General features: G+C 39.4%; 1 protein-coding gene across 2 annotated transcripts in view; it reads right to left on the bottom strand.

Annotated features, from left to right (window-relative positions):
- Positions 1 to 22,297, bottom strand: part of VPS41 (VPS41 subunit of HOPS complex) — a 120,053-nt gene that overhangs the window by 48,611 nt on the left and 49,145 nt on the right. For both annotated transcript variants that reach the window (XM_075745354.1, XM_075745355.1), the window contains exons 6-10: positions 22,062 to 22,124; positions 20,843 to 20,908; positions 11,560 to 11,679; positions 8,191 to 8,337; positions 6,919 to 6,985 (exon numbers count right to left, since the gene is read on the bottom strand). In XM_075745354.1, the coding sequence (XP_075601469.1) occupies positions 6,919 to 6,985; positions 8,191 to 8,337; positions 11,560 to 11,679; positions 20,843 to 20,908; positions 22,062 to 22,124 (463 nt within the window). The remainder of the gene's footprint in view (positions 1 to 6,918; positions 6,986 to 8,190; positions 8,338 to 11,559; positions 11,680 to 20,842; positions 20,909 to 22,061; positions 22,125 to 22,297) is intronic.

The following is a 22,297-nucleotide window of genomic DNA, read 5'->3' as shown; positions in this document are numbered from 1 at the left end:
GTTTGATAGATTGTGGCCAGGGCCCAGCACAGCGCAGTAAGTTGTGTCTCCTTAGAATCCCCACAGCATTTTCCTTTCAAATATTCTACCATTTTATCAGGGTCTTGCAATTGTTCAGGAGTGAAGCTCCAAACCATTGGGGGTGAAAAGGTCTCTAGATACCCACCCATACTCTCCCAAATGCCATGCCAGCCCTGACCATTCAGCCTTGGGGAAGATCCCTGGGTGGTACTCTTGAAAAGATTTTTGCTAACCCTGAACAGGAGTGGGAAAGCATTCAGGAGACCTAGCAACAGGAATATAATGGCCTGAACATTCCAAGGGTATTCAAAATACTCAAAAATTGTTGTAACCAACCAAAAGGGAAAAGAGGAGGTGAAAGAGTGGGAGAAGGTATCCCCCCCCTGTCTTCCCCATAGATTGGGTCCAATTATTAATCAATTCTGAAAGATACTGACCGAGGTACGGGCCTGACCGAAATACTACATACACATACCAGCTCAGACCCATGACTGTCAATGATATCTTATCATAAGTCATTATCACACAATATAACAACATGAGAACACGAACCCCTCTTCCAGAGGTGATAAACAGCATCGCAGGGATTGCATAGAGTAAACATGGGTTTACAAAACAGAGCCATGTGAGCAAACAGAACATCATTATAACCAGTGACTGTTTCAATAACATCATAAATGCTTTTAACAACTTTGTTTTAACACACTTGGGTCAGACTTGCCGTTATCACAACCCCTCGAGCCCCACGTTGGGCGCCAAAAAGGACTGACGTGGTTTAGCCCCAGCCGCTCGCTCACCCCTCCCCCGGCGGGATGGGGAGGAGAACGGAAAAACAACGGCAAAGCCTGGAGGGTTGGGATAAGGGCAGTTTACTGGGACAGCAAGGGAGAGGGAGAACAATCAACAACAGTGCTGATAACAAATAGTAACAATGGTGATAACAGAGAACGATTTTACCGATCCGACAACCGACCGACCGGACGCTCGACCCGTCCCGGAGCCACGCCGACACGCCGAACCCGCCCCTGCCCGACTGGCCCCCTTTTATGGTGAGCATGATGTCACATGGTATGGAATAGCCCCCGGCCAGCTTGGCTCACCTGTCCTGGCTCCTTGGGAAATTAACTCTATCCTTGCCAGAACCAGGACACTACTGTAAGCAGTGTTACAATTTGCTGTTTTACCTGCAGTCAGGTTGTATGAAACAGAAGTGCTACTGTGGTGGTGAAATTATCTTACCCCTATTCCATCTCACGCAGCAACAGAAATCATCTTTAGAAATATGGCAATTGCCTGTACAACTCTCTAGCTACAGACACACACAACCTTTAAGGAAATCCTGTGGAATCCTTGATGACAACTAGAAAGTCAGGAGATTAAGTTTCAAAGCTTCAAAGTTGATTTTCTGAAAAATTCTTTTTTCCATTACACGTGGACCTGAGAAAACTGTTGGTCAACAGGGAAAATATTCAGGAGTCTGAAAGTCTTGATCTTTTTTATCAAGAAATGTATAAATGATTGGTTTGCCTTGTGGCAAAACAGAATTAGCAAAGTCTAAGTGGAATCAGCTATATAAGTGGGTTGGGTTTATTTCTTCTTTTTTTCCTTTTTAGTTTTTGGTTTTTTTGCAATTTGCTTCTCAGAGTGTAACAGACTTGCTCCAATGAAATGTTTGCATAAATCAGCATATAAAGTTGATGGCATTTAGTCACAGTTAATTTCCTACTCATCATATTAATTAGTTAAGCTTTAAGTTGTGTCTATATAAAGAGAAAAATACTGGTATGGTAGATCCCAGTATCTCACTTTACAAACCAAAAAACAAATATTCCCATGTTTTCTTTTCAGATAAAAACATGCAATCTCAATGCTTGGTGGTAATTTGCCATGCAGTTATACAGCTATTTCCTCACAATACACACAGACGTGTTGTTATAAGCATATCCACAAAACATGTGATTTTTTAAACCAGAATTCTACTTTGTGGGGAATTTGGATGAATGCAGAGGGGATGCAAGTGCTCAAGAGCCATTGTTGGCTGGTTGGCATCTGGAATTAAGCAGAGATTCCTCACATAAAATTCGGGCTAAAATAAATTAAACAGGAAGCCTCTTAATTGACTTCAAGTCTTTTACTGACTCCCAATGTTAATCTCTATTTTCCACTGTCATTAACAACCTGAGTAACTGAGGCAGAGATAAAGTACTTCTCCATAAAAGTACATAAAATCACAAGCTTCTTGACAAGGTCATCGAAGACTAGATGCCCTGTTCCCCTTTGAAAAGGCATCGTATTAACTGCAAAGTGCTAATTGGTTCGTTAGCAACCAGCCTTCTCACAGGCTCCAGGTGAGGAAGATTCTCTGTTCAGACCAGAAGTTGTCCAGCATTACAGCTTTTGTACACGCATCAGGAGCGAGCACAGAGGTCAAGCACTCTTTAAGAAGGATCACAACGGCATTTAGTCCACGTTAAGCCTGTAATTCAATACCAATACTTTCTAATCAATACGCTACTTCACAGCGGTAGCTGACAGAGCTAAACTGATAGGATCTGCTCAGCTAACATACATTTAAGCCTAAATAGAAACATTTCACTGGAGTTTATCTTCAACAATGAATGAAGACCCACGGAGGCAATGAACTGTAACATATAACCAGAAACAACGTAAAAGATTACTGAAGAAAATCACCATTAATATAATGAAAGATGTAAATAAAATTAGCAATGCCACGCAGATCTCAGTGCAAGAGACGTGTATAATTTCTCTTACAGGTAATCGTAGCATTATCTTCGTTAAAATAAAACAGCTAGAACAGTTCAGTGGTGTTACTTTCCCAGGTTATGGGCCATCTGGTTTAGCATCATGGCAGACACCATATTTATTTCCTGCTTCAGAGTAAGTATAGCTATGTGTCAAGAATCAAATGAGGACGTCCTTGTTACATAGGGTCCTATGTACATAACTTGCAATGCAGAAAATGCTGTTTCCTTATTCGCTGGGCTGCAAACCACTGAAGAAACATTTATGATCTATTAATGCCATCACAGTTTACTACTGATACTATTGTGGAACTTTGAGGCCCTCAGAATGGCTCTAAAAGAGCAAAAATCTGAAACTGTTGATACATGAGAAAACACTGTATACTCACAGACTTCATATGTATTACCCTGATGAGCAGAGAAGCAAGTATGAAGTCTCCTGCTCCACTTCTGGTTTTCATTCATTACAGGTGCAAAATTGTAAAAGCTGGGGGGGGGTCGGGGGGGACTCGACGCCACATGACAGGACAGATGACAACACAGACACAGACAGGGATGACAACAAAAAAACCCACACCACTAAACATGAACATTATACTGTGTTATGGGTTTCATTTTTGTCCTGGTTTCAGCTGAGATAGAGTTAATTCTCTTTCTAGTAGCTGGTAGAGTGCTGTGTTTTGGATTTAGTATGAGAATAATGTTGATAGAACACTGATGGTTTCAGTTGTTGCTAGGTAGTTGCACTATCTACACTAAGTCAAGGACTTTTCAGCTTCCCACACTCCATCAGGTGCACAAGAAGCTGGGAGGGGACACAGCCAGGACAACTGACCCAGACTGGCCAAAGAGATATTCCATACCATATAACGTCATGCTCTGTATATAACTGGGGAAGGTAGCTGGGAGGCAGATTAGCTGCTCGGAAACAGACCGGGCATCAGGTTGTTGGATTTTCCTTCCACTACGACGAGCAATTGCATTTGTGCATCACTTGTTTTTAGTTTTTAATTATTATTACTGTTGTTATTATTCTCTTCCTTTGTTATCCTATTAAACTGTGTTTATCTCAACCAACAAGTATGGGTTTTTTCCCATTCCCTTGCAGGGAGGAGGGGTGAGACAGCAGCTGCATGGTGCTTAGCTGCTGGCTGGGGCAAAACCATGACAATTTTTCATAAGTTTGTTGACAAGATGTTATGAGTCAAAAAAGGTGAAGAATCTTCAGCTATGCTGCCACTGAAGGATATTCTTGCCTTGTATGAATTCTTTACGTTATGAAAGTGTATTAGCTTATGCATCCACTTAGGATACTAATGGTCTTACATTAGATACAACTATACTGGTTGCTGGTCTGCCCATTAATAATATCAGACCTTCCAGCTATGCCTTTGAAAAGTAAAGTTGAAATAAAATTTAAATAGATGCTACGGCATGACACACAGCTCTCAAGAAGACCTTCTATGTGACTACATCAAAAGCTATTGTAATTTATACTGAGACTTCAACAAATAAAGTGTCTCTCTTTTCCCTCCCAATCTAATACCCATGTTCCAATGAGTGCTGCTGACAGCATTTGGCAGAGCTGTTTCAGTGCTTTGACCTGAAACCAGAAAGAAAAATCTCAAGCACGTCGTTAACAGGTTGAGATAAAACGCCACTCCTCAAGAATACAGAGAAGATTTTAGGCTAAAAATTTTAAGATGAAAAAGTTACTTCCACAAAAATCTCTAACCTTCAGGCCTGCACCTAAATAGTCCGATGAAAACTTTTTATTTATTTTTTTTAAAAATGAAGTTCCAACAGACAGTCACATAAGACTAGCTCCCTCCATGTAGACACATTATAGCTAAAGTAGAAGTTGCCTCTGTTCACTTGTCACTATGTAAACAACACCATTTAACTATTTTCTAAGAGCTACTTACAGGTACAGAAGAGATCACATAAAAAAATTGAGGCTAAAACTCAAGACTGAACTTCTTGACAAAATTCTCTCAAATATCCCAGAATTCCACAATTAAGTATTCTATTAGGACCATGCAATCTTAAATAACAAATAGCTTTCAGATGTCAGTTAACTGTCAGGCATGCCACTGTCTCTCAATATCCAGAGCTCCTACAGTTTAACAGGTCTCCTAGTTGATTTTCAGAGGCTATTTTAAAACAGTTCTTTCCTGAAATCAGAAAGCAGAGTATACACCTATGCCATGCACCATCTTAATCTGACATGAGTCAGGCTCTTGCTTGAACACTCTTGTCTACAATCTCATGTCATTACAGTCAAGACAAGGAAACAGCAAATTTTACAAACTGTTGTCCACTCCAGTCTGCATAGTCCCAGAGGGCCTGTTTATCTTCCCAGCACTACTTCATAGATATTTCCTTTCCCCAGATGAAACTTCTGGGGACGGAGTGAATTTTGTTTACATTCCCTCTTCCCCTCCACATTTCCTTTGAATCCCACTTTACACTTTACTTAACACATGTTGTGTCAAGACCTTTTTCATTAATCAGCAATAATGAAATTTATTCACATCACCTAAACTAGACTAGAAAGCAAAGGAAAACATAAAATGCAGAACAATAAAAGGCAAGCAAAAGAAAATAAACTAAAATCAATTTTATAGCACTATACCAAAGAGATGTTGAAAAACAAAAAAGTTATGAGCAGATGAGCAGTGTAGTCAAACAACACATAATCAAATAAAGTAGTGTCTTTTTTATCATTACTACTATACTGATCATCATTTAACCAAGATGAAAAAACACGTTATCTGTAGGAACCTGCATGAAGGGAAAGTGAAGACATCCACTGTTCACACACGGATCTCTGATTTTAGATAATCACAGCATTTAAGATTCTCTACGAATAACAACAAACACACCTATGCAGGGGGACATTATGACAATGGATAAGGAATTATGACAAGTGGGTAAGGAATTGGCTGGATGGTCGCACTCAAAGAGTTGTGGTCAACTACTTGATGTCCAAGTGGGAACAGTGATGAGTGGCGTTCCTCAGGGGTCAGTACTGGGACCGGCACTGTTTAACATCTTTGTTGGTGATATGGACAATGGGATCGAGTGCACCCTCAGCAAGTTTGCCGACGGCACCAAGCTGTGTGGTGTGGTCAACACGCTGGAGGGAAGGGATGCCATCCAGAGGGACCTTGACAGGCTCAAGAGGTGGGCCCATGCAAACCGCATGAAGTTCAACAAGGCCAAGCGCAAGGTCCTGCACACGGGTCAGCACAACCCCAAGCACAGCTACAGGCTGGGAAGAGAATGGATCGAGAGCAGCCCTGAGGAGAAGGACGACTTGGGGGTGTTGGCTGATGAGAAGCTCAATATGAGCCGGCAGTGTGCGCTTGCAGCCCAGAAAGCCAACCATGTCCTGAGCCACGTCAAAAAAGGTGTGACCAGCAGGTCGAGGGAGATGATCCTGCCCCTCTACTCCCCTCTTGTGAGACCCCACCTGGAGTACTGCATCCAGCTCTGGGGGCCCCAGTACAGGAGAGACATGGAGCTGTTGGAGCGAGTCCAGAGGAGGGCCATGAAGCTGATCAGAGGACTGGAGCACCTCTCCTATGAGGACAGGCTGAGAGAGGTGGGGTTGTTCAGCCTGGAGAAAAGGTGGCTCTGGGGAGATCTCACTGTGGCCTTCCAGTACCTGAAGGAGCCTACAGGAAAGATGGTGAGGGACTGTTTATGAGGGAGTGTAGTGACAGGACAAGGGGTCATGGGTTTAAGCTGAAGGAGGGTCGATTTAGATGTTAGAAAGAAATTCTTTACTGTGGGGGTGGTGAGGCACTGGAAGAGGTTGCCCATAGAGGTTGTGGAGGCCCCATCCCTGGAAGTGTTTAAGGCCAGACTGAATGAGGCTTTGGGCAACCTGGTCTAGTGGAGGGTGTCCCTGCCCATAGCAGAGGGGTTGGAACTAGATGATCTTTGAGGTCCCTTCCAACCCAAGCCATTCTGTGATTCTGTGACAACTTCATCAACTAAAAATGAGGAGACATTTACGTTATGACTACATGCTGCCTCTGAACTGCAACAGCTTCTTCAGGCTAGAATGTGAAAACAGACCTTTAAAACCTATATAGTTTTGAAAAAGAGTGCATTCGTACAATCATACCTATTTCCACATAGCGGTTTGGAAGGTCACGCATTTCACTGGCATGCCGTTCTTTTACTGAGCATATCTACGAAAAAGAGATTTGGATCATTATGATGAACTAACTGTAATTCCTAAAATGATACTGACTTTTCCCAGAAACTTCTTTTCTTATTGAGGCATTCTCGGACATGCATTTCTGTATCTTGAAGAACACAGGCCGTAAATCAGTGATGATGTACCACTGAAGAAGAAAACCAGACAGGAAAAAGTTGTAACTGCAGTCCACAGCCTTATAAATATGCTGGGAGAGGAGAAAGAAGATGGACCACAAGAAAGAAATCTGAAAACATCTGCCCACTATGATTTCTTCATAGTAGCATATATGTGAGTTTGGGTTTGGTATCTTCTCACACTTTGCATCTCATTACCTTACAATTTCAGTAAGAATATGCTATTGCAACTCCCAACAACAGGGAGAGTATGTACATATAAAGAAATGCAAATACCCAAATGCTGGAAGCATAGACAATACAAGGAGAAAAACAAATGCCAAACTTATGACAAACCTCCTCATTTGTAAAACTCTAAGTTTAATGCTCCAAAAGCTTTTTACACTTCACCTACTTCAATTTACCCTCCCTTTCCATCTAACTCCTACCAAGCACTTTTAATTTCCCACTGTGCAGTGATATAGCAGTCTGTTATTAGAAACAGCTAACAGGCTTGTAACAAACTCATGTCAGGTGCTGGTCTGAGCAAATCATAGTCAGTCTGCAGCACACAAGTTCGAAATGCCAGTTCCCTGCTGAAAGCAGAACAAAACCCCAAGCAGCTTGTCCCCCACCCCATTCTCTTTTTCTTTTTTTTCCCATGGTGACAAAAATTATGTGGCTGTTTCAGCAGTCACAACCTCCTCAGCCCTCAAAACAAACCCATCCAAAAACACCTCATGGTAAGCTGTTCTTCCTTAATGCTAATCAAAAGAAATGAATTCAACAGCCCACTAAAAGTGTTCAAAAGAGGAAATCTCTCCAAGGCACAGAGGACAGAAGTGTCCCTGAGGATTACATTCGCTGTGTGCTCACAAAGAGAGATCGGTCTGACCGCTGGGTGTCTATCACTCCTCCTCCTCCTGAGGGTCAGTTCAATGACATTTCTATGGCAGCAGGAGTTCTGCACACTGTAGTCAAAACAAATTCTATTTTTTTCGATTGTCTTTGCTTTTCAGAAATAATCCTCTGTTTGTCTGTGATAACAGCAAGCATTTATTACAAAGACAGGTAATTGCACCTTTACTGAATTTCCCCAGCCAATAATCAGCGTTAAATTATCCTTCCAGCAAAGGCTGCAGGGATACATATCTGGGCGAAGGCTTATGTCATCTCGAGGCACATTGGTAATTCTTTGCTTGGAGATCATGTCAAGTATCTTCACGCCCTGAAAGTTTAAATACAAGAGAACTTTATTCAGGATGACAAACTCCTGCTCACCACATCCCATATTATTTTGCACGCTAAGGCAGCCATAGCAGTTTACGGCATAAGTTTCAGAGTAAGGCTGAGTGTGCCAACAAAAAAAACTGTTGATACAAAGACCCATCTAACAGAGTAGGTGCTAGAAGGAACAAAGGGATTAGAGCAAGTTAGATATTCTAAATTCACATGCCAAATGAAAAGGTATAGTAAGTGAATGAGTGACACATTAGCAACTCCAGTCATGAACCAGTTCAGCTTGTTGGGCTGGTGCTACTACAGGATAAATGAAAAAATCCCAGCTCTTCCCAGCCCCTGTAGAGAAGCAGAAATTTCCACCTTGGAAAAAGAAAAGATGTGAGGCAACAGCTCATTAAGATAAATGAGGCCATTCTGTACTTCTCCAGAAATGCACTTCTACTGTTACATTAAAACAGAAAAGCAAGCATATTTAAATGATGCTTGGTTTTGTATGCTGAGATTTTTCACTGCTTCCTCAGGAAAACTCCTAAACTAACAGAACAAAAAGTTTAAAGAAAGGAAGATTAAAGTCATTTGAGAGAAAGAGGGGAAAGAAAAAAAAAAAGCGCCATTAATCAGATTTTTCCATGCCATTTAGAAAGGTAAGCTATAACCTTTCCAATAGCAAAATGGAGATTAATTTCATGTTAAGTAATGACTTGTTCTTAGTGATTTAAAAACAATAGTCCCCAAAATACAACAAAGCATTTTAGTAGATATTTCCTTTAAGCTCAGTGAGCAGAAAAAAACAACTCTCATGATCACAGAAAAGGGGATGGAAGGGACCTTGAAAGGTCAGTGTCCAGGATGCCATTCCATGTTAGGATTTTTCTAGTGACAAAACTGATTTAAAAGATACCCCTGCCTGTTTCTGTTTCCCTCCCACTGTGAGTTTCTATGTCCCCAGCTGTACAGATTCAACTGTTTGTATGTCAAAGAGTCTAAACATGGGGGTCACAGTCTAAACCAGGTTTTGCCTTTTTTTTTTTATAAAAACCCCAAAAAACAACCACCACCCCCCCCCAAAAAAAAAACCAACCTAAAACCAAAAAAACCCCAACAACACGAGAAGCAGTAAGTGATAAAGGAGTGGGCCTATTTATTTTTTTTTTTAGCAACCTTTGTCACCGAAGAACTGTGAGCGTGGAACATACTCCTATTGGCATCTCTTAGATTAACTGCCATCAAGGTTTCAGTAAAAAAAAAATAAAAAATTAGAGCATTTGCAACATATAGAGCCCAGACCTCTGGGTAACGTAAGCAAGGAGCTTATGCTTTGTGTTTTCTAAGATCATCTGATAAAATTTGCAGTCTTGCTTGAACTGCATTTTAATAAAGTTGTCTTTTATTAATCTTACCACTTTTTCTTCAAGGATGATTTTCAGATGAAAGTAACCCATATCACACCTTCCATTTTTCTAAAAGGCAGCAAATCCTATATGGGTTAGACTAGCTTACATTTCAAGTGCCTTTCAAACCAATAGCATATGATCCTCTATAGTTGAAAGTATGCCATTTGCATCATGAACCAAAAGGACTTCCAGAGTCAACCTCCTATCATGAAGGAGCCTAAAACCTGTTCAAATGGGAGTTAGGCAGCCTAATGCCTCCAAGGATTTAGTACTCAGGTGTCTCAGTTTGTAAAACTTACACTCTTGGCAATGGAGGAAGAAGAGGGCACAGCACTAAACATGGGTTACCCGAGCATCTGACAAGCAGAACCTTTATTTAGACCTTGCCTAAATAACCCAGAGCCTATCTCAGAATACCTGATGTCTAACAAGGTCACATACAGCGTGCAAAAAAAAAAAAAAAAAAGGGGGTGTGTGTGAAAACTAGGTAGCCACACACAGACAGTAAGAAGCAAGGCTATAAAAGATTTTCTCTGAAATAAAAGAAATGGAACAGAAAACCTTGCCAGACGACAGAGAAATTTTTAAAATGGTAAAGGGGGAAGGGAAAGGCCAATAACCAAATATATTAATCTTTTGGAGGGCAAGTGTCATTTCATTTTTCATTGAAAGATAGGCCCTGACCATGGCTTTTTGTCTCTGACAGATGGCTCTCAACATTTTATTAGTATTCTGTGTTCTGATGTGGCACATCATCTCTAGGGATAGCTCTCCTCAACTGTCCTATCTATTCCCAGCAGACTCACCTAGAATATATATTTTAATTGTATGGCTCTGAAAAGAACAAAACCTTATGTTATGACAATCAAGCACTCACTGAAGTTTCAATTCTAATGTAGTTATTAAAGAGGAGTAAATAAACAAAAGTTCACCTCTAACAATTTCACATGAAACTGGTTTTGAAAGGAATAAAAGAACAATGGCTTTAAAACATTTTAATAAATGCTTCTCTTTAGGAGGGAAAAGCAACAGAAGGAAAAAAGCTAGTGTTTCAGAAGTATTTTCCCCACATTTTAAAATAAGACTTTGGAATTTAGACATGATACACACTTAAAAAATATCCCTCACTGCTGAGCTTTAAAACACAGACCTTGACCCATCAATTAGATATACAGTGATAGGTGAAATGCAACACTCAGCATGAAACAATGGTTCCCTTTAAAATATGAATTACACTTAGAGGAAAAAGGGCCTATTTTCTCCTAAGGCTAGCCTTTTCTAGTGGCCTACCAAAGTAAGAAACTGTAACTACCATTTTTTATAATCTGCAACATTAGAAGCACATATGATAATGTCACTTCAGTACAAATTACAAAATCCAGACAGGTTTGGGTTTTTTAGGGGGGGTGGCGAGGGTGGTGATGTTAGGGGTTTTTTTGTGTTTGTTTTTTTCTTAAATAAAGAGTTACATTGGCACTCCTTCCTCAGTTTGCTTCAATACACTGCACTGGTCAAAACTCTGCTAGATAATAGTGCACAGTAGCAACCACCTCCACCAGTGGTACATAGAGCTACATTTCTTAATTTCCTCAGAAGTGGCAATCATATGGATAACACTGACTAGCCAGCAGGAAACACCAGAAGAAATGTCTACGAGGAAATGGGATCTAAAATACGATCCTTTGAGGCCTTTTATACTTGATTCTTCAAATGTACCATTTTTCAGTGAAATATTTTGGCAATTAACATTGAAACATTTCAAATAGTGTAACACAGTGGTATTTTGGTTCATTTAACAAGGGTGACATACTTACCATATTATTGGCCCAAGCAATTAAGTGGCCTCTCCATTTTACATTTCTTATGTTTCCTTCCCCTTCATGTAAAACCGAAGGCTTCCATCTATTCATCCAACCTCTCTCATATAACAGCAACTATGAAGTGCAACAAGAAACATTTCTGTGACACAATGCTGTATGTCAACAAGGGAGGTTATTTTTTGCTTCATTATCAAGGGTAATGAAAAATACACACCTATCACAAAATAAAAGGAAATACAATTAAACATTTTCATATAGTACACATGCATTGATAATCTTTTATACTAGAGAATTAAAATTTCTTTAATAATAATATTAATAAGCAGGCCTTCCATCAAGTTTCTTCAGAGAATGGTAAGCATAATTATTTCCATTTTAAGGATAAAGAAATTAAGGCATCTGAGAACCTAAGCCTACAGCACTAGTGACAAGACTTCAGAAAGCTGGTAAAGAAACCAGGCTGCCTCACACCTATGTAGTGATCTGGTGACAGGCTCCTTCTTCCCTCCAAAAAAACTGGAGATAGGAAAAGCTTCCCATATGCCTGGTGTAGTCAAAGAAAATTAATCAAAGACCCCCAAGACTTTGGCCTTTTGCTTGGCCCCATGTAGAACCAGACAGCCTTCCATACAGCTCTAGAGATGCTGTTAGTCCTACACATGCAAACTGCACTGTACCACAAGTGCTGCTGATTGAAAAACTTGTGTGATGAGGAATCCTGGGTTCTGCAAATAGGGAAGGTATTTTAGAATAGCTAAGTGCATAGGAGATGCTAAGAAATGCTTTGCAGCAAAGTAAAACCCAGCTACATGCAGACAGTCTGCATAAAAGTCCAGCTGTTTTACTGGTTCCTGTATGGTTTTAGGAAGTTATTTAACAGGATTATAACATGGAATCACTTTGAGTGATGTAAAGTGCAGCGCTTGGAGGGATACCTAAGTAAGAAGCTGAAGTATCTATGAAGATCATACTCTAAGGTACCAGTTCTGCCATCTTTTGCATGAGTATACCCAAGTACAGACACATGGACAACCAGAACCCAAGCTCACATGAGTGCACAATGACCATTAAGAGGTGTAAAATTGCTACCTGCAAGGACTTTTACCATGTTAAAGCCTAAATCGAGTACCTATGTTGCTAATATTTCCTATTCAGATGTACATGCTTTTTTATACATGGTTTCCCCCATCCCTATTTGCATAAATACATCAAATGATAAGACACTAGTTTTTTAAAATAACAGCTTTTAACAAAATAAGGGATTTTTAACAGCAATTACACAGACTGCCTCTCTCTCCTAAAACCACAAGATGGCACCAAAAGACAAGCATTTTCTCCAAAAGTTTAAAGCAGTCACTACCTAGGATACTCCATTAGAAACTTTTCCATGAAGTGCGCTGCAGACATCAAACTTCTCACGCACATCTTGTCATTTTAACCCCACCCAAAATGACTCTGTGTCCTTCACATTGCTCACATGAAGGCCCACCTTTTAGACAGCCTAGGGTTTGTTTTTTCCACCTATGAAAAGGCTACTCAGTAAAACTCTTAAGAGAATATGCTATTTTACAGCAACCAAGGCATGAACCTTGAAAGGAGAGGTAACATCTAGGCTCACAGGGCAGTGCCATACAGAGGAATGTGCCTTAGTAGGCTGGTATGTGGATGTGAAGCACAGGAACAGCCCTCAGCCAAAACTCATTAGCTCCACTCAGAAGATGAAGGTATCATTAAAAACTAAGCACTGTGCTGATCCAGACTTGAAAATTACTTTTCTCCTAGTTCACAAACTCCTGAGAGTCTTGACGGAAAAAGAACATAGTATGTTCATCTGAACCTACTGGACAAGGCTGTGAAAACTGATGCGGATTATATGAAAAGTTAAAACTTGCTGATGTCAATTATATTAACTGAACTTTAAATCTTTTCTGCTTGTGACTGAATTGTGATTTAAGTTTATTACACACAAGATCAAGAGTGAGCTTGGAATGACACTTTGCAGCTATTTTGTTACTGTTCATGGTTCATGAACACCATGCGTTTTCATGACTCTATACCTGAGTAAGAAGCTGCAAAGAAAATAAATGACCTGAGAAAGAACTGGTGAGGAGAAAAGAAAAAAAAAATATATATATATATCCTGCTTCGGTCTATGCTCAACTCTAAGCACATGCTTAATTAAATTCTCAGACCAAGGCAGTAGAAGACAACAGTCTGATATTGCCTGTAATAAAGATGGGAAAAGAATGTGAATCACTGCAGCACCCAGAATTCCCTGTTTCATATCAGCAAGTGCAATAGGTCCAAGACTGAAGCCAAAGGACACACAACATTGTGGCTTTAAAAAAAAATATTCTTTTTTTCACCTCAAAATATGTTTTACTAATTTATCTGCAACGGGATTATCCACATTTTATTGATATATGATGTGATTTATTTATTATTTCTTACAGCAATGACACCTCTGGAAACTGAGTTACTGAACCCAGAACTTTGCTATGCATTTTGGAACTGCTAACCACCGAACGCATCGGTCTCAAAATAAGCAGCCTAGTATATTTCTTAGTCTTCCTTTCTGTCTTCATATTAAAATGTTTATCGCACCAGAAAGCCATTTAAAACTTCAAGAGAAACTAGACACATAACAAAAATCCACTGTTTCTGGAGAGGTTCCTCCTACACCTCCCTCTGGTTTTGGTAGGGGAAAAATATTTTAGGTCTTTATTTCCCATAAATTCTGCATTTTGGCAGTCAGCATTCACAGTACTTATATTTCAACAGCAGCTACAAAAATCACTTTCTTGCATTCTCTGCAACACAGTTTATATTTTCTCCTTTTTGATTTGCTCTGGTAAATCTTTCTAGTCCTTTGTTACAATATCGTAGTGCTTAGAACGCACTACTAGCATCTCTTGCATGTACTCTGACATGATAATATAGCTAAAATCAAACAAAATAAACTTTGACTTCAAGGGTCCCCACCCACACTCCTTCATACTACATTGCAATCTTCTGATACTTTACTACTCATTCTTTTGTGAGTCGTCTTAACTGCTGATGCTTGTTCACTGGATCTTTAAGGGAAAAAGACACACTGAAATGTATGAGACAAGAGGATGGTGCAGGACAATTTTTGGTTTTAAAAACCAGTTGATACAATGCTCTTGGATTAGTGAATACATCTCTCTATCTTTCACCACCAGGAGATGAACCTCCTCCAAAAAGAGCTCGAAATTCTATTTTAGAGTGCATCCGCTAAAGAGAACAGACTAGCGCTTGGATTTAATAGAGCCTATCATGCAATTAGCATTAACACTAATTACATGTAATCCCAGTCTTTAAACTATGTACAGGAATTCTCAATCCTCTGAACAAAGAGGCCAATGATTGCAGCTTTGGTAGTATCAATACAGTGAAGCAATTCAATTCGATTTCATTCCACTACCAAATACCACCTTCAAAACACTGAAATAAAAGGTGTCTGTTCTCACACAGTGAAAAGTTTCAGAGCAAACACGCTTTTACTGACGCATGATGCACAGCGTCATTGCTTTGTTTCAACATAGTGCCTTATCTATAAAGATGTGAAAGAGTTTTACAGAAGAAAAAGGCTGAGACTTCCATTTGTAACTGAAGAGCCACCCTTCCCTTCCCTATTGCAGCACTGTCGGATTAGGTTTTATTTCACAAAATAAAAATTAGGAAAAAAACTCCATCTATTTTCCTTGTCCCATTCTTTGTTTGCCTGAGTGTGAACATGTGCCTACCTGTGGTATTTGTTTTGGTTTTTTGGCACATGTGTCACCAACTCTCCCCTTAGCCAGGCAAGATCACAAAACCCTAAAATACTACTGCCATGGTTACAAGTGATCACTATAGATATTTATTGTTTTCAGCATAAAACCAGCATTTACAGGCACAGCCAAGATTAACAGATATCCGAGAGTAACACAGAACAGCATGCCACATGAAGACTTACTGTTTAATCGTGCATCTCTAGGAAAATATATAGCAACAATAAAAAATTATCACTTCTGTTTGGAACAGCAATGGACTGGATGAGCTCAAACGAGGCAGAGAATAATGTAAGCCTCAAGTTTTTAAGTGAAGATGAGTTTTCAAAACATCGTCACAAAACGCCGTTGTCTAAGGAGCTGGGGTGTGGATGAAGGGGAGGGCAGGAGGTGCAGACAAGGGAAATCGAGCAAGGAGGCAGCGGCAGAGAACAGCAGCATTGAGAGGTAAGTGATGGCAACGGTGAGAAATCAAACACAAGCTGCTGCTGTAGTTCACAGACAGAAAAGCTAGAAATTTTGAGATGTTTAATACAAACAAATGCCATAGGACTTTTATTAGGCTGTACTTCTAATAACTCAACTGCTAGATTCCAGCTGTCGCCTATTCACAAAGAGCTACAGAATTAACATCTTGCAAAGCAAGTCCTGCAGCCCTGCAGGCAGAGGCACAAGTTCTCACACATTTCATGTATTTAGATCCTCTTTGCTCGCCACCTCAGGCAATGAAAAAAGTTTTCTACACATTTACAAAACACACAACTATAGATTACACACACAAGACTACGATCTCTTTAAAAACCAAATTTGTTTGTTACAGCACAGGAAGAATGTTTTGTTTTTCGCGATAAAGAAGAAATGCACATCCAAATAATAATAAAGACATGTAAGCCAAAGAATCTGCTTATTAAGCAAACGGCACATCACTACATATCAAATGTAGTGATCATCTCATCTGCTGAATAATGCAGGATACATCCGGGCAGTACACATCATGGCAAGCAAATCACAGACATGTATTATTGTGGCTTGCTTGCTGCTACAGCTTGTTTCCTGCTTATGGTAAATTATCCAATGCATGGACAGAAATTGCCATAGTATTTACTCTTTCTTCACTTAAACCAGACCTTTGAGTGTTTACTGACTGACATTTTATAGCTTACAAAGCAATCTGCCTTTCTTGTCTGGTACTCTTCTACCCAACATAATGCCAAACAGCTGACTATCTGCTTTCTAAAAATGGACTGTGCTGCAAACAGCATCCTGACAATTTAATAATTTGTCAAAGTAGTCCAACCAGTTATTATGAAGTACGTATCATAGGGTTCAGAGGTAAAGGTCATCTACTTACTCACAAAGCAAAGTGCATCTGCTGACACTAAAAAGCAGACAATTAAAAAAAAATCTGAGACATTCCCTGGCAGACTTGACTTTAACATACAAATTCCACTACCCTTAACAGCAGTTGCAGATCCCCAAGAATGCTATTTCTCTTCCCACTTGTGCATTGTTCACAATCGCTATCCTTTCACTGTATATGACATTGCTCCACCTGGAGTGGAAAGATATTTAGATCACCTTGTTTCACACCTCGGGTAGGAGACACCATGGGTCCAGTTCAGAATTCTAACACTGAAATAATATTTTAGATATTTTTTTTTTTGATAATGAGAAATTTGCCCCAGGTAACACTAAGTTCTTTGTCTCTTATAAAAGCAGAGAGAAAAGAGAGTCCAATGTTTAAGCATGGGCATCAATATGCTCAGATGCTAATTCTGGGAGGATAAACAGGACAAACATGTTCAGATAAATCTGCATTTGAAAACTAGTTTTTATAGTGTATCTTCTCCAGCAAAATAAATACAGACCCTGTTAAAAATATATTTTTACATCTATTTCCACCATATATATATATAAAAAATATAAATACATTATGTAGATATAGACACAGATAGATATCAAGATGTGACTGCTAACAGTCACAGGGTAAATTTTCAGTTTTATCCTGGTTCCCTAGCCCTTAAAATGTTTCAGATTGGATACTGAAATCAACACTTATTATATAAAATGCATGTGCTAGACAAACGAGGAGCCAAATCCTTTAAGATACTGAATATGCTACTCCATACTGGCTTCAGAATTCACTTGCTTAATTGTGCTGGCTCCCCACTACCATGCTCCCCACACACACACACCTTAATTACTACACATACAGCAGAGTGACTCAATGACTCCAGAAGATTCATTCTCCTGGAATTTTACTACAGAAACCTACATGTCTGGTTATTGATGTTAATCAAAACATATAATAGGGAGTCTCATCAATGCCTCTGCCAAGTAAGAAACTTCAAGTTGTCCTGCTCTCCTAATTTATCTTTCCATAAGACACAGTGGCCAATACCTTGACTTTGGAACTCAAACACTTCAATCTTCTCTCTTTGTTAGTTCTGCCTCTTTAACTCTCTGGATATAATGGATACATGGACTTTGCAATAACGTTCATTTAGTTGATGTGTTGGGAAAGACCAGCGCTCTAACAGTTAAATAAAGTACACCTTGTTTTCAGCTTTACCACCCTCATTTAGTTGGCTTTTACCCTGTTATTTTTTAAGATTAGACCCTTTTTTAAAAGGTAGAAGGTTATGGCCTTCAATAGCACAGTATTTGTCTTTTCCCTTGCTTTGAAGCTCTACTGTCTGCTCTGGACAGGAATGCCCTGTTATTTACAATACACAGTATTATTATTTCAGAGTTACCATCATCTGCCAAGTCATCACAATGGTGCTGCAGTTAATTGCAGAGATAAGGGGGAGGGGAGCAGGGAAGTGCTTCTATTTAGTACATTACCAACTGCTTCTCACTGCAATCAGTAAATGTTTCCACATTACCTGTCTCGTTTCTAGGCACAGATAACATTCACTCATTGGGGAAAAAAAAAGGGGGGGTGAAAAAAATTTTTCCAGCACAAAGTAGAAAGCAATGATATTATCCCAAGCTTAATGAAAGTTCTTTACTTTTTAAAACTACTGCATTAGTAAGCAAACAATTTAAATTACTTAATTAGTTTATAATACAACTTAGAGAAAAACTGCTCTTAAAGGACTCTAGTACATGCCCAGTTAAGCAACTGTATAAATATATGCATGGTAGAGTTAAGCTTCCAACAATCTGCAATGATTTAAACAGTCACCCCAGGGAGCACTGCTCTTTAGTCAACTTCAGGTCAGGCTCAGTTTCTGAAATGTGGCAAATCTCAGCATCACACAAAAATTAACCCAAGTTCCAAACATCCATCTGTGTTGGGAACCAAGGACCTGCACCACGCATCCCTGAAGCAGGTCACTTAGCTTTTTTTTCCCCTCCCTCTCTACATTTTTTTTTTTTTTTTTTAAAGAGATTGTTGGTCACATTGAACACTTGCAGAATGGTCTGCAGTGGGTCTTTGAACTGAAAAGCGTATTTTTTATACGTTTTATATTGTTATGAAGAACTGTGTATTTCTCAAAAAATTAAGGAGGAGGTAATTTACAGCTATAGCCTCCCACCCCATTCATTAAGGATCCCGAGACAGGTGTTTGGCTATAAAATTAAGAAATTTAAGTAGATCTTAAAGTGCTTTTTTGAGATGAGACAAAACAGAGTGTTAAGATCGGGGGGCAAGTTCTTGCTTCCTGTGTGCATGTGCAGTTTGGCTTATTTTGTTTCACTGTAAACCAAAATCAGCATGAAATTCAAGTAGGAAATCAAGAACATCCTTCTCATACTCTGAGGCAACAATGAGGGCTTTGAGGAAGTCAGCAAATTTCTTTCTGGGTTCTTTTATCTGCTCAAATTATCTTAGCAAACAATTTAAAACAATTTTTAAAAACTCCAACATTTAAAATGTAATATACATTATGTTACCATCTCCCAGAACAACAAAAAACAAAGACAAAACCCTTTGGATGAAGAGTTCGCACACTTCACATTACGTTTTTGAATGCAGCTCAGGCATAGCATGAGGACTTTAAGCAAAGCTTTGCTCTTAAAGCTTGATCCAAAATGAGGACAGCCTTACCTCTATCCTTACTGCTATCCCTGCCTTGGTACAGGTGGGAAAGAGAGGCAGCATGCCTCCCACCGCTGCCAGCTATCAGCTAGGAAGTCACTGTGTCCGTGCAAAGGCTAAAAGTGCAGAGACCCCAGGAGGTCCCATCCCCTCCCTGAAGAAGCTCATCCAACTACACAACCTCCAGACAGGGAGCAGTCTGCATCCTGAGGTAGTATGCTCCAGTCTGCTTCTCCTCGCTCTTGTGGACCAACTTCCTGTTGTCTGCTGCCCCCATACAGATCTTTGGCTTTACACTTAAGGAGAGTGTGTAAATAAAATGTTTTTCAAGTCCTTTTTCTTTTCAGAAAAAGAAAAAAAAATCTTAAATAAGTGGAATTTAACTTTCTGAATTTTCAGAGAGCATTTTGTTGTTGCCTTTATACAAGCACCTATGTTCCTTTTGGAGGAAAGGTGAAAAGGGGAATGGTTTCTACCACAAGGCTAAGAGGTTTTATTTGTTGGCTTTATGTATAAATAAAATCGAATTACAGGTGTCAAGGGACATTTATTTCAATGCTAAATACCTTATGTTAAGATGTCAATTAAAGTTTTCCTGAAGAGGAAAGTTCCTCAGCAAAAAATGAATGCATTAAGAACGAGTATACCATTCCCCAGAGGACAGAATATAAAACAACCTGTCAAGTAATCAAAGATAACCAAAGAGAATGTGTTAACTCCGTGATGTTTTTTTCTGTTCAGCATCAGGTGAACGCAAGCTCTTTTACCACCTGACGGAGCCCTGTTCTATTAATTCTCTGCTTCTCTCTTTCCATACCCCTTTTATCAGCACTAAAAAGCTTCACAAACTGGTGGCTGACAAAGACATACACTGACTGTGCATTATTTTAAGGACAACACCAACTCCGACCAGCCGGCAAAAGCTGTCAAGCATACAAGCCACTTAAAAAGCAAAATAAAACACAGCCATGCTTTGAAACACATTGAACTGTTAATGAAAATTAAGTTGTATTCAGCACTAGAAGTCTATATTTCTTGCATGCTGCTAAGGTAGAGCCATGGCATTCAGTTTGATGCATCTATAAGTGAGGATTTTTCATCCTTAATTCATAAGAGAAGGCAACAGGAAAATTCCAGGAATTCAAGCAACTGTTTCACAAATCAAACTTTTTGGGTTTTTTTTCAGACTATGTAGGCAGAATTACTTCTACTCTGAAGCTCAACTTGTTGCAACATGTTTTTAACACAAAAAGTACACTTCCCCCCCTGCCCCTGGAATTAGTCTTAAGTAAGATTGTTTTTGAATACAATGCATAAAAAGAAGGAAAAAGCAGAATCCTTTGCTCTATGTGTTAAATCACATACACAGCCTTCTGAGATATTTTTAAAAGCTGTTTAAAGATTAGCCTAAGTTCATTACACTATGACTGCTTACCTTTTTCCCTCCTGTTACAAATTGCTTGAAGTGGGATCTTACAAAATGAGGATGCACAGCAACAATCTGAGGAGGGAAAAAAAAAAAGACAGTGTTATGGCTTAAATAAGAGTTTACAGGGAGCACCACATCACTTTTAGACTAGATAACCCTTTGCCAAGTATCAAGTATTACAGCTGAATTCTTTCCCTGAAGTAGAGCCTGGTCGTTTCAGACATCTCTATTTGTTTTTCCTAGAAAAGAAGAAAATTCTCCATGTTATATGGCATGTGATGTCACACACCTGACACTGAAGGCCACGTTACACTGAACAGCTACCTTTTTTTTTGCACAGCAGGCAGCAGAATTAGGACCATGCAGCACAGGAGTGCCACGAGCAAGGGTTACCCCAATTAAGTCTTGTTTGGGGCCTGCCTAGAGGACACACACACCTCAGTCCTGTCACAGGACAACCTCACATAGCATCAATGCACCTTCAACAGCCTCTTTGCCTTACATGTTACATGTCAAGTGTGGGAGATCCAGCTGTAAGAGCGGTAAGGCCCTAGGAGGCAAGTGAGTCACATCTGATGTGTGTGAAAATTTGATGACCTCATTCCTTCCCCCCTCACCCTCAAGAGCAGCTGTAACATGGAAGACCCCAAGCATCAAAATGCAATCATTTGCCCACACCACCTTTCCTCCTGCAAGAAAGGTTTCTTGTTTAAAAAAGCTAGATCTTCCCATATGCCTAGTAGAGGTGCTTTTTCAACAGTTAGGCAGCCACACATCTCTCAAGCAGAGCGTAATGGAAGTTTTTCCCTTCAAACAGGGCACATCAGCATTGCCACCCATTGCCTTATCCTGAGGTAGGTTTAATGGATATGAATTGGCCGCAAAATATTGACCTCACAGTTAGGAGAACCCTCAGAATTTGTATCACAAATCTACAAAGAAAGAAATATGTTGAGACAGGTAACAGCTGAAACAGGACAATTTCTCTTTCACTTTGCCTTTTGTATTTGAAAAACTCAATAATACTTCTTACAAAACCAAGATCAGCTTTCTTCCTGCCTAAACAGATCAAAAGCTTTTATATTGAGACAGATAACTATTTTCTAGTGACTTGAATAGCATTACAAGGAAACGGTATGCCTCTCTCTCATTTAGATTCAATGTGACCTTTCCGTTATTAAAGACAACAACAACACAATTACTAAAGATTAAAACAAGCACTTACTTTAATAGGACAGTCAAACATTTCATGAAACTCTTCTGCTGAATACAATCCAAACACCTGCACCTGAAGAAGTATATATTAAAAAAAAAAATTACCTAATAACCACTTGACAATTAAAGGTGAATGTAAATCATTAACAACTAGAAGATTAATTTGAATGCTAACAGTAACATCTTTTTTCCTAAAGTAAAAAAGTCATATTTCACAATTCAGACTTAATTGCGACATCCCGGCCT

The sequence above is a fragment of the Balearica regulorum genome, chromosome 2 (assembly GCF_011004875.1).
Source record: "Balearica regulorum gibbericeps isolate bBalReg1 chromosome 2, bBalReg1.pri, whole genome shotgun sequence".
NCBI classification, from domain to species: Eukaryota; Metazoa; Chordata; class Aves; order Gruiformes; family Gruidae; genus Balearica; species Balearica regulorum.
This window is presented reverse-complemented; position numbering and strand designations above follow the sequence as displayed.